We start from the raw sequence: 14,291 nt of genomic DNA, 5'->3' as shown, positions 1-14,291 counted from the left end.
TAAGTGTAGTTTTGCTTGTTATTGTATGTTAACCCTTTCAGTGGCAAAAACATTAACATAATCACTGCTTCTCACAATTTTATATATTTCTCTGTGATTTCCCTCCAGAACATTTTGTAACTTCCAGTAACTGCTTCCTTTGACTACTAATACACTCTCTTTCTTTATATCTTTCTTCTTCTTCTTCTTCTTTTTCTTTTTATCTTTATCTCTTTTATGTATCATTTTCTTTTTTCTTCTTTTGCTTCTTTTTCTTTTTATTATTTTTTCTTCTTCTTTTTCTTTTTCTTTGTATCTTCATCATTATCTTTTTTCTTCTCTTTTTTTCCTTTTTCTTTTTTCTTCTTCTTTTTCATCATCTTTTTCTTCTCTTTCATTTTCTTTTTATCTTCTTCTTCTTCTCCTTCTCTTTTTCTCCTTTTTCCCTTCTCTTTTTTCTTCTTTTTCTTGTTTTTCTCTTTTTCTTTCTTTTTCTTACTTTTATTTTATTTTTATTTTTATTTTTATTAATCTTATTTTTATTTTATTTTTCATTTATTTTTCTTCTTCCTCTTTTTCTTCTTCCTCTTTTTCTTCTTCCTCTTTTCTTCTTCTTCTTCTTCTTCTTCTTCTTCTTCTTCTTCTTCTTCTTCTTCTTCTTCTTCTTCTTCTTCTTCTTCTTCTTCTTCTTCTTCTTCTTCTTCTTCTTCTTTTTCTTCTTCTTCTCTTTCTTCTTGTTCTTCTTCTCCTTATCTTTCTTCTTCTTCCTTTTTCTTCTTCTTTTTCCTTTTTCTTCTTTTTCCTTTTTCTTCTTTTTCTTCTTCCTTTTTCTTCTTCTTCCTTTTTCTTCTTTTTCTTCTTCCTTTTTCTTCTTCTTCTTCTTCTTCTTCTTTCTTTTCTTCTTCTTTCTTTTCATCTTTTTTATTCCTCTCTTTCTTCTTTTTATTCTTCTTCATCTTCTTCTTCTGGTCTGATGTTATGCCTTACATAAACCATATTTTGATTCCTGGTTAAGATGAAGGTATTCAAGTTTTAAAACAAAAGTTTCCAGTGAAAGGGTTAAGATAAGTCAAATTAATTAGAGAATGAATATAGGACAATGATTTCCCTAGTAATATTTTTAGTATTTTCATTTTGATTCACTTTCATATTATTTTTAAGAGTGACTGACATTGCCAGTATCCACTAGTCCTCAATAAGCTATCCCTGCTTTAAAAAATTGTCCCGTATGTATGAAAACAAATTGCGTTGATATTCCCTTTACATTTTGTAACTGATAGGTCTTCTTCAGTAGCAAAATCTGGAAGTTATTTTCATGCACCTGTTGTACTTCCACATTTCTAAGAAAATATCATAATAGAAACTGTAAATGGAAGGTAACTTGTTCTGTACGTTAAGCTAATATATCTATATATTGCAAAAACTTACATATCTTTCAAATCTCAGAGGTTTATGAACTGTTAGTACATGTGTCTGGTTAACCTTCTTTTAGGATAATTTTTAAGGACAAATATTATTGGTGATAAGTTGGACAATTATCTCCATCTCTTTGTTATGAATCAATAAAACTATGTGTAATCTTTCCTTTCAGTTATCAGTACCTTAATAGCACAAATTAGATAGTAATATGGGATTCCCTTTTTTATTGCAGCAATAAGGATAAAGAACATTATTTCTTTTTGGATATTCTTAATTATATGACCTTTACATATTCCATGATATTATGGGGTAAACTACATATTATACAGCATATTATAAAAAAAAAAGATAGATTGCAATTCTTGCTGTACTGGTATCAAAATTTATAGTAAACCCTCAATATACAGAAAACACTGTAAATTTATCCACGTTTTTAGAGTTGCTATCTTGTCTCCCACATACTCTTCCCTCTCTTCGTATTTACTTTCTCTTCTGTTTCATCATATTTTCTGTCAGTGTCCTTGTGTCCCTGTCATTTTGCTGTCTCCTTTCTCTGTACTTTTCTTCCTCTCATTTTCTTATCAACAAGAATATATATTGTTAACAAAGAGTTTGAGAAATTATTTAAGAAGGTATGGGAGCTGTGAGTTGCGTAAGAATTGCAAAGACTGTAAGTGTGGTATACTATAATATCAATTTTAAGGCCTGTCATTAACCTTAAGGATGCATGATTAATTTAATACTTGATGTGCAGTTCCTTGCAAAGATTGATCCCTCATATTGTACTTCAGTATATGATCGCTAAGTAGTTTTTCTGACGTTCATCTCTTATTTTTATAGATTGGGACAGATGACATCTGTTTATTTATATTTTTGCAATTTGTTTGAAATTCTGTTGGCAGTAATATTCTTTGGATTTGTTTATTAGTAAACAATGGTACATGATTTCAGTGTTATATGCTGGAAATTCATATGGCATTTAGTAGTTATTCATTTCAAAATGTTTTTTTTTTACTATAAGGAAACAGGTGATGTGTAATAAACTGTGTGAAGTATTGGATGAATGTATGTCTGTTTGTATGATTGCATATAAATATGATATATCATCATATAGTAGTACCTCTCTTGTTACTTGGTAATATTGTAAGTGACTTTATCAGTATATATATATATATATATATATATATATATATATATATATATATATATATATATATATATATGTATATATATATATTATATATATATATATATATATATAATTTTTTTTTTTTTTTTTTTAAGTAAAATCCAGTTCTTTTTCTTCTTTGACTTTTTTTTTTGTCTCTCTTATTTTTCTTTCTCATATTATTCTTGTAGAGTATCGTTATATGAGCAAATGCCATAGAATTCATATAAAAGGAAGAAGAAACTGATAACTCTGTGCTTATAGGTTGTTACTATTGACATTAAATGGAAATGCCATCATATTTCTTTTAGAACAGTTTCCAAATACGAAATCTCTATGCAGACCATCCTTAACTGGCCATTGTTGCTTTCAGATAGATAGTTGAGGTGACTTTATGCTCTGAAATTTGAAAACAATTACCAAATTATGTTCTCAGGAGCAAATAGAATCATCCAGTCACCCTATGAAAGTTCAGGATATGAATTCACCTATTATAGGAAAGGCAAATGTTATATAGGGATTTTAGTGAGACATTTTTATTCATTAAACAATAAGGCAATGAATCCTGTAATGAATTGACTTGCAGAATACCATTATCACTTTCACAGGTAATTTACACGGTTTAAAAATTAATCAGATATGTCTAAATGTCGTGAAACTGTGAAGGTAAACGTTATTTTTATGGCATTCAGAAGAAATTCATTATCTTGTTTTTTCTCTTAAGGGCTAGACTATTTATAAGAATTGTATTCTGAAGATACAAACATGGATTAAAAGTGTTTATCAAGAAAGAAGGAAAAAAAGTAAAGGGTAAAAGTTAAGTGTTACTGATATTTGGTATCATCCAGGTAAATGTTCAAGTCAGTTTTTTTTTCTGTTTATTTTTTCTTCTTTTTTTCTTTTTATGTGAAAGATTGAAGAGTCTGAATATTTAACTCTTTTATAGAAAACTATATATTTGCAAATAGTGATGTTGAATCCCATTTAGACTGAATGCCAGGCAATATGGGTAATAATGTGAAAGCACATAGAAGTCAAGCAGTGCAAAAGCATAAGATCTTTATTAGATGATGTGTTAAAGTAAGTTACTCTTTTGCCATAAATAATTTTAAAAAATTGCATTTCCTTGATTTACCTTTCCCAAGTTAGCTAAGCATTAACTGTTGGGGTTGTGCACTTATTAGTTTTTTTGTTTTTTTTTACATTACATTACATTACATTACATTACATTACATTACATTACATTACATTACATTACATTACATTACATTACATTACATTACATTACATTACATTACATTACATGTTTTCCTTTCTTCTGAGGATGAGAATTTTAAGTGGTGGTGAAATAGAAAGGGAAGAGTGTAGTATGAACTATTTGTTGTAGATTTGTGATTAGAAGGGAGTAAAGAGTGGTAATATTCCAGTGTATATGTGGACAAGCAGGTTAAATGTATTATGATTTTTATGCTCTTTGCAGTAAAAGTATACAAAAACACTTATAGTGATATTTTTGTGTATAGCATAGGATCTTTTTAGTATTTATATGAATGGTACTTTATTCCTAAGGATATTTACTCACTGAATGATTAGGGAAAAGTTTGTGTATTCGGAATGGAGAATCTATGGTTTGCAGCTGATGCAGTTCATAGGTTTTGTTGCTACTAACAATTTCTTTTTATTTTGTTTATTTGTTGAACTTTTTGTTTTGCTATTTCACTTGCGAAATAAACCTTCAAAGTAAATCTTCAAATTTATTATGTGAAGAAGTATTAAATGAATACTAATCATGAACACTACAGGTTGATTGAGCAATATACTAAGATATGTGATGATGTTCTTAATAGAATTCAAATATAAATGAAGAGAGGATTGTGATTTAAGTTTGAATTAGTTTAATCTTTGCATTGGCTTCAAAATTTTATCTGGTATACAACATTAAATAAACATGTCTCTGAGTGTTCGCTCAAAAGCCTGTAGAATTTTAGGATTATCTCGTCTCTCTCACACTTGTTATGCAACTAATAGTTGTCTGCTTGCATTGTGATATCTGTTCATTCTAAGTGTTATGATTAGTTATTCTTATTTAAAAAAAAATTAATTTCTATACTTTTGGCTAGAGCTGAGGTCTAAGCCCACACATTTCTACGACAGGCCCTGCACCAGCACCGTAGCGGCTATTACTAAGCCCAACCCCTAAACGCCGCCTCTTCTGCTTCCCCTTGTACATTCCTGAAATTCCAAGAGACCCGGAAAATTGTGGATTTGTCAGCGACTTTTTTCGGACTTAACACTGGCTTCCTCTGCTCCTGTTCAAGCGCATAATTCACTCTAAAGAGCATCAGTTCATGCATCAAGAGAATGGATGCGTTGGTCTTGTGTAACTTGTGTATGATTTGAGATCATCTCCTCCTTCCTTCAGTTATGTCTTGCTCTTTCTTCATCTTAATCTTCGCCATAATTTCCACCATTATCTTCACCTTCACCTTCTTTTCCTCGTCCCTCTCAACGATCTCCTTATTGATCATGTTGTTTCATGGTACCGAGTTACAGTAGAGAAGGGGAGATAGTTCTTTGATAAAACCTTCTCAGTGTCCCACATGGCATGTGATGCTTCCTATACAAAAGCTTTCTTTCACCTGAGAGTCTTAATTGCAATTCTTACAACTTCAGCTTTTTATTCCACTTCAGGAGGATCTAGAAGGGGTAGATATGAGACAAGCCTTGAGCATCTTCATAGCTAAAATTTTTGTGCAGAGTTGGTTCTGAAGCAATTTGGATTTTCTTCTACAGGCAACTTTTGTGTCTCATTCCTTTCATATATATTCCCAACTAGTTCCTTCTTGTAATTTAGTCTTTTTTTATTATATTCTAATATTCTCATATCTTTGCTTTTATCTGTATCGCTTTTTAATGTATATATCTCTAACAGATAATATGGTAAAGGAATGAATATGCAAGGCAAACGTATTTTAACATGACAATATGGTTAATATCTTATACAGTATTTTGTCATATAATTTTGTGGGTGTTTGGGTATTTGGGTGTTTGGGTGTGTGGGTGTTTGGGTGTTTGGGTGTGTGGGTGTTTGGGTGTGGATGTTTAGGTGTGTGTGTGTGTGGATGTTTAGGTGTGTGTGTGTGGATGTTTGGGTGTGTGTGGATGTTTGTGTGTGTGTGTGTGTGTGTGTGTTTGGGTGTGTGTGTGTGTGTGTGTGTGTGTGTGTGTGTGTTTGTGTGTGTGTGTGTGTGTGTGTGTGTGTGTGTGTGTGTGTGTGTGTGTGTGTGTGTGTGTGTGTGTGTGTGTGTGTGTGTGTGTGTGTGTGTGGATGTATGAGAACATGCACGTCCAACAGTGTTATCAGACCAATTTGCTCATGATTTTAGTACATTGATAAGAACCAATTTATGCCTATATTATAGGTAGAAGTTTGAACTCGCAAAACATTTATTAAGCACATTTTTAAGCAATTGACTTGAGAATTCCATTGGATGCACTTGACCTCATATATACTGTATGGTTTTGTTTTTTTGTACACAATGAATATTCATTCCTCTTGCATATTTATCTGTATTAGATTTTTTAGGATGATAAAGCTTATACCACTTTCCAAAACCATTCTTTTTATATGACTGAAAAGAAAGTTGTAATTAAGAATAGGAAATCCTAAAACTGAGTTCCAGTTTGCCAGTGCTCAAAAAAATCCTTAATCTTTAATGACTTGCTGTATGTATATTAATGTTTGCTTTAATAGCAGGAATATTTGATTACAAAGTGTTTTAAAGTCTAGTCACCCACGTTGTTGTATTTTTCACTAACACTGCCATTTTTGTCAGTGATTTTTATGCTTTATATTATTATTTTTTTTGTGTTATTTCAAGCAGATATAGTGGAAATGTGTAAACCATTTTTTAGAGGTGATATAACATGTATTGTAGGGGCATTCAAGGAAGGTAAAGGAAATTTATATTTATTATGTCCAATGATAGGACACTGTTTTCATGTCCTATTCTATCTGCGGTCATTCAGGGAAAGTTTAATTAATATTCTTTAAATGTGTATGTTTGGAAAAAGCTCTCAGAGATCAGGTACTCAAACCTTTTTATGAGATTCTTTGACTTTCTTGCAATTTTACCTATTATAGCACTGTTTCATCTTTGTTAGCTAACTAATTGAATGGTATTTTGTAATTAATTTTTTTTATAAAATCTAAATCTTTCGGAATATTTGTTTTTAGCAGAAAAGAATACTTGAGCTGGTGACATTTCCAGATTCATCTTTTCATCATTCTTAATACAATTCATTTTTTGAGGAAGATTACTAAATAGTTTTATACATAGAGTGTATCATCATTGATAATTCTGTTGCTGTCAGGTTTATATGTTAGGAAAAATAATCTGTCATTGTCCAGCGACTGTTGAAATTCCATGCAGCGCTGGAAAAGAATGCATTCACCATATACAGTTAGTGACATAACTTGGTAAAAAGAAGCAAGACTCAGTGTGCGTAACACATTGCAGTATCTAGAATCCTCACAGATATTCAGTAGTAGACAGCCAATGTGACGAGGAATTACGTTTTCTGGTGAAAAAAAAACAAGATAGGGAAGTAAATGTTACTAATTCTCTGAATTTTACTGGAAGCTTTGCAGACACCATCTTCTGATTTCTAAAATTCAGCTAGGCATTCACCAAACTATAGCGAATTCCAACAGCTATGTAGTGAGGATAAGGTAATTCACATATTAAACTTTTATTCCCAGTTTTATAAGTTTTAGCCTTTTTTTGTTCAAAAAAATGTGAATGTTTTAGACTACAGTAGGATTAAGTTTGCAGCAAATGTACTCCACCTTGTGTGCTGAGATCATGAAAAGGTTGATTACTTTCATTTCAAATCTGAAGAAGTTTCTCAACAAGAGACTTCTATTATAGAATCTGAAAGAGAAAACAGGAGATACCTAAGTTGCTGCTTTGTCAAGTATTTTATAAGAAGAACATGTTGAATGAATGGTACAGCTCAGTTGTGACTAGAATCATTCCAACAATTAAATGTATAAAGTTAAAACATATCTGCTCTTGCCGCGTAACAAAACTTTCGGCAAATTCAATTTGATGTATTAAAGACTTGTGGCATTTTATATCATGCTATCTTGTTATCTTAAAAAACTTTTTTGTTTTGTTTTTAATTTTCAAGTCATCAGGATTTTGACAATTATGTTATACTGCTTTTTGGTATAGAAAGTGAGGATAAACATTATTGGTGCAGAGGTTGTCGTAGTTATGTTAGGATTAGATATTATTTGAATTCCGACTCAAGGTATTAACAATTTGTTATTGCTTTTAACCATTAACCATTAACCATTGTGATACTTAGTTTTGTCTGTCTGTCTGTTTTTTTTTTTTCTTTTTTTTTTTTTTTTTTTTTTTCAAACTAGTTTTTTTTTTTTTTTTTTTTTTTTTGCTATAAAGAGGAGTTGTGTCTAGGAGTACAGGGATTATATGAGTGATTTTAGTAGATAGGTATTTGAAAAAAATATATATATTCAGATTTGGAGAAAAAGATGCATCCAGATGTTTAGCTAAAGAACATTATTAGTTAGTGTTTATTTTGCTTTTAGTATGAGGTATTTTTACATTTTTAAACATACTGCATAGGATAAAGTGTAAGTAAGAGTATGTATTTTGTTCTTGTTGTATGCAAGTACTTTTTTGAGATAGCAAATGAATGTTTTGAATTTACATAATTTTCTGAATGTGTTGAATGTGTAAGGTTTTCTTCTATAAATGTATAGAAGTGATACTGTTGAAAATTTCTGTAGAACAATATAGAAGAAGTCATTGTTATGAGGTATTTAAATGTTGTAAATTGTTGCTGCATGTTACAAAATACAAAATTTGCCTGAAATGATGTCGATCATTATTATCAATTGTCTTGGAATATATTAATTTAGATATACCTCAGATTATTTTACAAATGTATTTCTCAGAATTTGTTAATAGAAATGGATGGATTCGTTGTCGTTTTCTTCCTTTCTCCCATTGTGCTAATTTGACTTTCAGAGAGAGGAAATGATACAAAGAAAGGAACTGTAGTAACATAGACTATTAAAAGGTGTAATTGTGACAAAATACATTAACACAACAACTTGTAAAAAAAAAAAAAACAGTACAAAATGGAACACAGCCATTGTAAAAGTATGATAACAAGAAAATAGAATACAGTGCATAACAATCAGATTTTTCCATCTTTCTTTTCTTTTCTTTTCGGTGGCTGCTGTTCATTTTACTGACTTTATGTTTAACTATATTTGCTATCGGTAATCATTTGGATAGGTTTTTTTTTTCTCTCTCTTCTTTTTCCATGTTTCTCTGAATTATATTTAAATTTTTTGTTGGATGCATTAACACATACAATTTGCATGAAAAGAAAGAAATGCACATGGGTAAGAGTTAGGGGAACTATGATTTATATATAATGATTTTTCTTTCTTTTATTTTAGAATCACCTCTCCCCTATTTTCAACAGTTTACTTTAGGCTTGTAAATTTGCTATTATGGATGTGTGTCTGTGTTTATGCTCATGTCTGTTTTTGTGTGTGACTCTGTAAGGTCTGTGTGTGTGTGTTTATTGTATTTGCACTGATTGTATGGTGAATGAGTGAGATTATATGTACGTGTGCTGATGTGAATCTATTACATGCACATACACTGGAAACCATTTAGTTTTCATCAAAGTTGTATTTTTTGGATGACATCAGGTCAATAAAAGAAGAAAATGGAATGAACAGTTATGTGATTTTACCTGATATGGTACACAGATACAAAATGCATAAAAAATAGACTATTTTGAAGGATGGAAATTGCTTGCGTTACTTCCAAATACGTATCATCATTGAAAAAAAATGTATTTGATAACACTTGGTAACCATTCCCATGATTGAAAAAGAACAGTTTGCAAGATCAGTACGATTTAGTATCTTACTGCCTGACTGTTTGATCCAGGTATTTCTCAAATTCAGTATCTAAATTCCATACAATCTGAGTTTTATTAAGATGGTTTGTGTTTATACCATCGTGAACAGAATGCTGTGTCGTTTCCCTTTGCTCTTCCCTGTCTTGCCTAGAGCAATTAGAATATATTAATATTCTGTCGTGTGATGCATTTTGATGTCTTTTATGCCATGGTTGTACATAATTATAGTTAAGCATGCTGAAATATTGATGAGTTTTGCATTTTGCAGTCATGAGTGTATAATGATTGTTTATTAGTGAATGTAGACAATTTAATCTACATTTTTTTTCTTCTCTTTTCTGTTCTTTATTAGAAAGTAGTAATTATTAGTATTAGTATTTTATTATTATTATTATATTTTTTACTCATGTCCAGAAGTAATTGTTTTTTTCTCTTTTTCTTTCATTGAAGGAGTAGTAGCATTTTATTTATTTACATAGTAATTGTCTTCATTTTGTTTTGTTTTTACTAAATATTCACAAAGTAATTGTGTTTTCTTTTTTTCTTGCAGATTTACCGGCTGTAGGTGATCAGAGATTAACTGAGTCACTTTCCCTTCCCCTTTTATTTTTATATATATATATATATATATTGTAGCTGATGGAGAGGGTTTTTGGCAGCTTTTATGTTATGTTAAATTTGATGTTGTGTTGTGTAGTTTTTACAACTAGTTACTTAATTGTTTTATGTATGTCCTCAAGCATGGGATTTCAAAGGTTCCTTCCCACTCTTAGTGCTTTCACTTTGTTCTCTTTTGTTGCCTGTGTTGTTTTTATGGTAATTATGTTTTTAGTTTGGATGTGATACATGTTAACTAATGTAATTGTTTCTGTTATTTGTTGTTATGGTAGAAGGATTTGTCATGCTGTGACCATATGATGACTGTTTTAGACATGTATATATTTAAGTTGGCATTTTTTTTTTGCCATGTAAGCTATGTGTATCCTGACCTTTATGTGCATTTGTTACCTCTGAGCTCCTCCCACAATATAATATAAGTAAGATATTTGAATGATAAGAGCAGTTTACAAAAACAAATTTTGCATCGTTGGGTTTGTGCAATGTGATGCCTTGAGGTATTTATACTATTATTTAAAGCAAAAGTTTTGCTTGTGTATTTGCATTTATATTATATCCCTTCTTTGCAATGGGATTAGGGAATGCAACCTGCAGGAGAATACTTAGGGGTTGCCAGCAGGTTGCACAGAGATTGATTTGGTCTTAGATGAGATGGTAATTGGTTTTCATTTCTTTTTTATTCACAAGGACTCAGAATGTACCATTTGTGGTGTAGCAACTGGTGATTGTGCTGATGTACAGATGTGCTTTCAATTAAATATATACTCTTTGTAAATAAATATACTTAAACTTTTTACAATTCTTTGTATTATTATTAACATTTTGGATGTCAGCCGTAGATATTTTTTTCTGTTGTGCTTGTCTTGGTATTTAGTACAATCATTGTGTTCCTTTATATGCTTACGTCTAATATATAGACATAAATTTATTTCACCTTGTTGCTGTGAATGTGATTTTTTAAAAGATATAAGTCTGTTAGCTTAAAGGTAGAGGTTAGTAAACAGTATTTACATAGTTTATTAATTTTTATTCATTTCAGTAGTATATACATAATAATTTAATGCACTCAAATAAAATTTGTACATTTGGTGCAAGTCGTCTGTGAAACGTGACTAATATTGAACTTCATATCCATTCGCACACGCACACTCACACACACTCACTCTCCATTTATAAGTATTGTTTAGTGTATAGACAATGAAAATGACTATGGAATGTAACAGACTTCACGAAGAAACAGTCTTGACCAGGAAAAGAAGACAAGAAACAAGAACATTACGCCGATCTCGTATTAGGATAATGGAATGCGTTAACGTCAGCGGTTTCCTTTATAGAGGAACCGCTCGCAGCTGTCTGATTGTTTGCGTGTGCTTGCAGGGCCGGAGGCGGAGATGGGTCGCTAGGATTTGGTGGGAACTGGGCTGTAGACTGCCATTCGGGAACCGCCATCATGTGTGCCTCGTTTGCCATGATCTTTTCGGCCAAGGCTGGAATGGGAATAGGAATGGAATGTCAGTTGTGTGCAGGAAATGGGAGAAAAGACTTGTGTGACCGGCTGACGGACTGATCAAAGGAGGGGATGTCAAGCAAGGAATTAGTGGGGGGGGGGGGAGGTGAGTGATGCTGTAAGGGTGAGGAAAGAGAGAGAGAGAGCAAATACATTGAAAGTGAGTGTGTATGATAGCAGGACTAGGAAAAAGTATGAGTGAGTGAGAGAGAGCGAGACAAAAAGAGAAAGGACATCAGGGGATACACAAGAGCCAAGAGAAGAACCCGTGTCCCGTACCTCGTATCTGCGCCGTCTTGTTGCCGTAGGCGTAGTGCACTTGGTACGCGAAGCCGAAGGTGACCGGGATGAGCGGGAACATGACGACCCAGCTATTGGTGTTGCGGTATCCCCGGTACAGGAAGGCGTACGAGGTGATGGCGAAGGGCACGAACCATAGCATCAGCTCCCTTACGGACGCCACCTGGAGCGCCATCTGCCTCTCCGCCATGCGCCGCGCCAGCTCCACCTGCTGCGAGATCTGGCCGGGGAGACGGAGAGCAAGGGTCGAGGGAGGTTCGAATTAATTCTCACTCACTCATACTTTCTCACACACATACACACACACACTCACACTCACACTCACACTCACTCACACTCTCATTCACTCATTCATTCACACTCACTCACTCACTCACTCACTCACTCACTCACTCACTCACTCACTCACTCACCCACCCACACACACACACACACACACACACACACACACACACACACACACACACACACACACACACACACACACACACACACACACACACACACACACACACACACACACACACTCACTCACTCACTCACTCACTCACTCACTCACTCACTCACTCACTCACTCACTCACACACACACACACACACACACACACACACACACACACACACACACACACACACACACACACACACAATTAGAAACGTACTCAGATTTTTTATAGCTTCGACGACTGTGATAAAATAATGAAATGAAGTGATTAATAACTTCGTCTCCAGCTGATGAAATGGTCTTTGATTCGAACTGTCACGAGCATCTTTTTGTGTGAACTTCAATTTTGTTTTGATAGATATTTGCCCTCGAATTAATTCAGTTTGTTTATTCAGTTATATAATAATTTATTAATTCATTTACTCAACTGTCTTTGGTAATGGTTAGTATTTTGGTGATTTTGCCACAATACACAGATTAACACAAACATATACATCTATAAATGTGTATATGTGTGTACCTGTATGCATGTGTACGTACGTGTGTGTATGTATGTGTGTGTACGTGTGTGTATGTATGTGTATGTAAATGTATGTATATGTATTTATGAATATAAATGAATGTTTATGTTATGTATACATGTTTATTTATGTGTGTATATGTTTATGTATGTATGTATGCATAATATATATGTGTAAATGTTTATTAAGTGTTTATGAATACATACCATTTGTTTATTTACATGCATGCATTTGTGTTTGTGTATATATGTATGTGTTTATGTTTGTGTTTATATATGTATGTGTATATATATATATATGTATATATATATATATATATATATATATATATATATATATATATATATATATATATATGTGTGTGTGTGTGTGTGTGTGTGTGTGTGTGTTTGTGTAAGTGTATATAATATATATATATATATATATATATATATATATATATATATATATATATATATATATATATATATATATATATATAGGACATCAGTTTTGCCATACAAGTGATTATTTCTCTGCCCCGCGAGCATTTTAAACTGCAAGTCACCCATTACACAAGTCTAACCTTCCACACATACCTCCCTTTCCTCTGAGATATTAGGCGATAACGTTTATTCTGACAATCATTACGGTGAACCTGGATTTACTACATTTAATTAAGGAAGTATTTGGCAAGGTGAGGGCGAAGACAAACGACTGGCGTAGCGGGCACGGTGAACTTCAGCAGAGAGGGCATCGCAGAGCCCCCGCGTGAACACCGCGATGGAACCCTCGCGGCGAGAAGGCTTACTCACCATGTCCGATTTCATAGTTGTTGCTTGTCGCTCCTGACTCTCCCGCCAATCCGAACGCACCGCGGAGCTCATGAACGATCCCATGGCGGCGAACGCATACGAACACAATGAGCACTTTTCTTAACCCTTTTTTTTAATTCAGAGGTAGACACAAACGCTCGGTCTCTCGATCCTCCCTCCACACACACCACGATGTCACTGGCTCACTGCTATCGTATCTGAAGGTCACGCTTTCACTCTCACTCTCTTGGACACTCGTAACATCATTCTTATCACTATCTTCTGAACTTGTTCTCGCATGACCTCCGCATGGGAATTCCGAGGTAGAAGTAGCATGAAACTTCTGATTAAAAAGGTGTTTTCATATTAACCTGTGGCAACTCGGCGATAAAATATGCCCAAACACATCTACTTCATGTATTATTAAGCAACATGAACTCCCATTTAACAACAAAGTGAAGATCTCATCCATTCGGCGCCTCACGTTTACTGTACACATTACCATACACGTGTATCCAATTATTTTCACATCTAAACCAGCCATACGCAATGAGTCCCCGTGTTTGTTC

General features: G+C 33.0%; 2 protein-coding genes across 3 annotated transcripts in view; one reads left to right on the top strand and one right to left on the bottom strand.

Moving 5' to 3' along the window:
• Nucleotides 1–10,955, top strand: part of LOC113809649 (plasminogen receptor (KT)) — a 26,691-nt gene extending 15,736 nt beyond the window's left edge. The window contains exon 6 of one of the 2 annotated variants that reach the window (XM_027361303.2): nucleotides 10,089–10,955. In XM_027361303.2, coding sequence (XP_027217104.1) covers nucleotides 10,089–10,103 — 15 coding nt within the window. In that variant the 3' untranslated portion in view covers nucleotides 10,104–10,955. Of the gene's footprint in view, nucleotides 1–4,720; nucleotides 4,877–10,088 lie in introns of those variants that run through there. The other variant, XM_027361302.2, reaches the window with a different exon arrangement.
• Nucleotides 10,956–11,170: 215 nt separating this feature from the next.
• Nucleotides 11,171–13,938, bottom strand: LOC113809648 (plasminogen receptor (KT)). Its single transcript, XM_027361301.2, has 3 exons — nucleotides 13,723–13,938; nucleotides 11,943–12,183; nucleotides 11,171–11,643 (listed from the first exon to the last, which is right to left on the bottom strand). Exons 1-3 carry the CDS (start codon nucleotides 13,804–13,806, stop codon nucleotides 11,432–11,434), a joined length of 537 nt encoding a protein of 178 aa, XP_027217102.2. The 5' UTR covers nucleotides 13,807–13,938; the 3' UTR covers nucleotides 11,171–11,431.
• Nucleotides 13,939–14,291: the final 353 nt, after the last annotated feature.

Source organism: Penaeus vannamei, chromosome 11 (genome assembly GCF_042767895.1).
Source record: "Penaeus vannamei isolate JL-2024 chromosome 11, ASM4276789v1, whole genome shotgun sequence".
Taxonomy (NCBI): Eukaryota; Metazoa; Arthropoda; class Malacostraca; order Decapoda; family Penaeidae; genus Penaeus; species Penaeus vannamei.
This window is presented reverse-complemented; position numbering and strand designations above follow the sequence as displayed.

Bases quoted from the DNA above. Each gene is read 5' to 3' on its own strand.
- LOC113809648 (XM_027361301.2), bottom strand. From the start codon at position 13,806: ATGGGATCGTTCATGAGCTCCGCGGTGCGTTCGGATTGGCGGGAGAGT. The intron at 12,184-13,722 runs GTGAGTAAGCCT...CTCCCCGGCCAG, and splicing joins CAACTATGAAATCGGACATG to ATCTCGCAGCAGGTGGAGCT. The intron at 11,644-11,942 runs GTACGGGACACG...TTCCCATTCCAG, and splicing joins CAAGACGGCGCAGATACGAG to CCTTGGCCGAAAAGATCATG.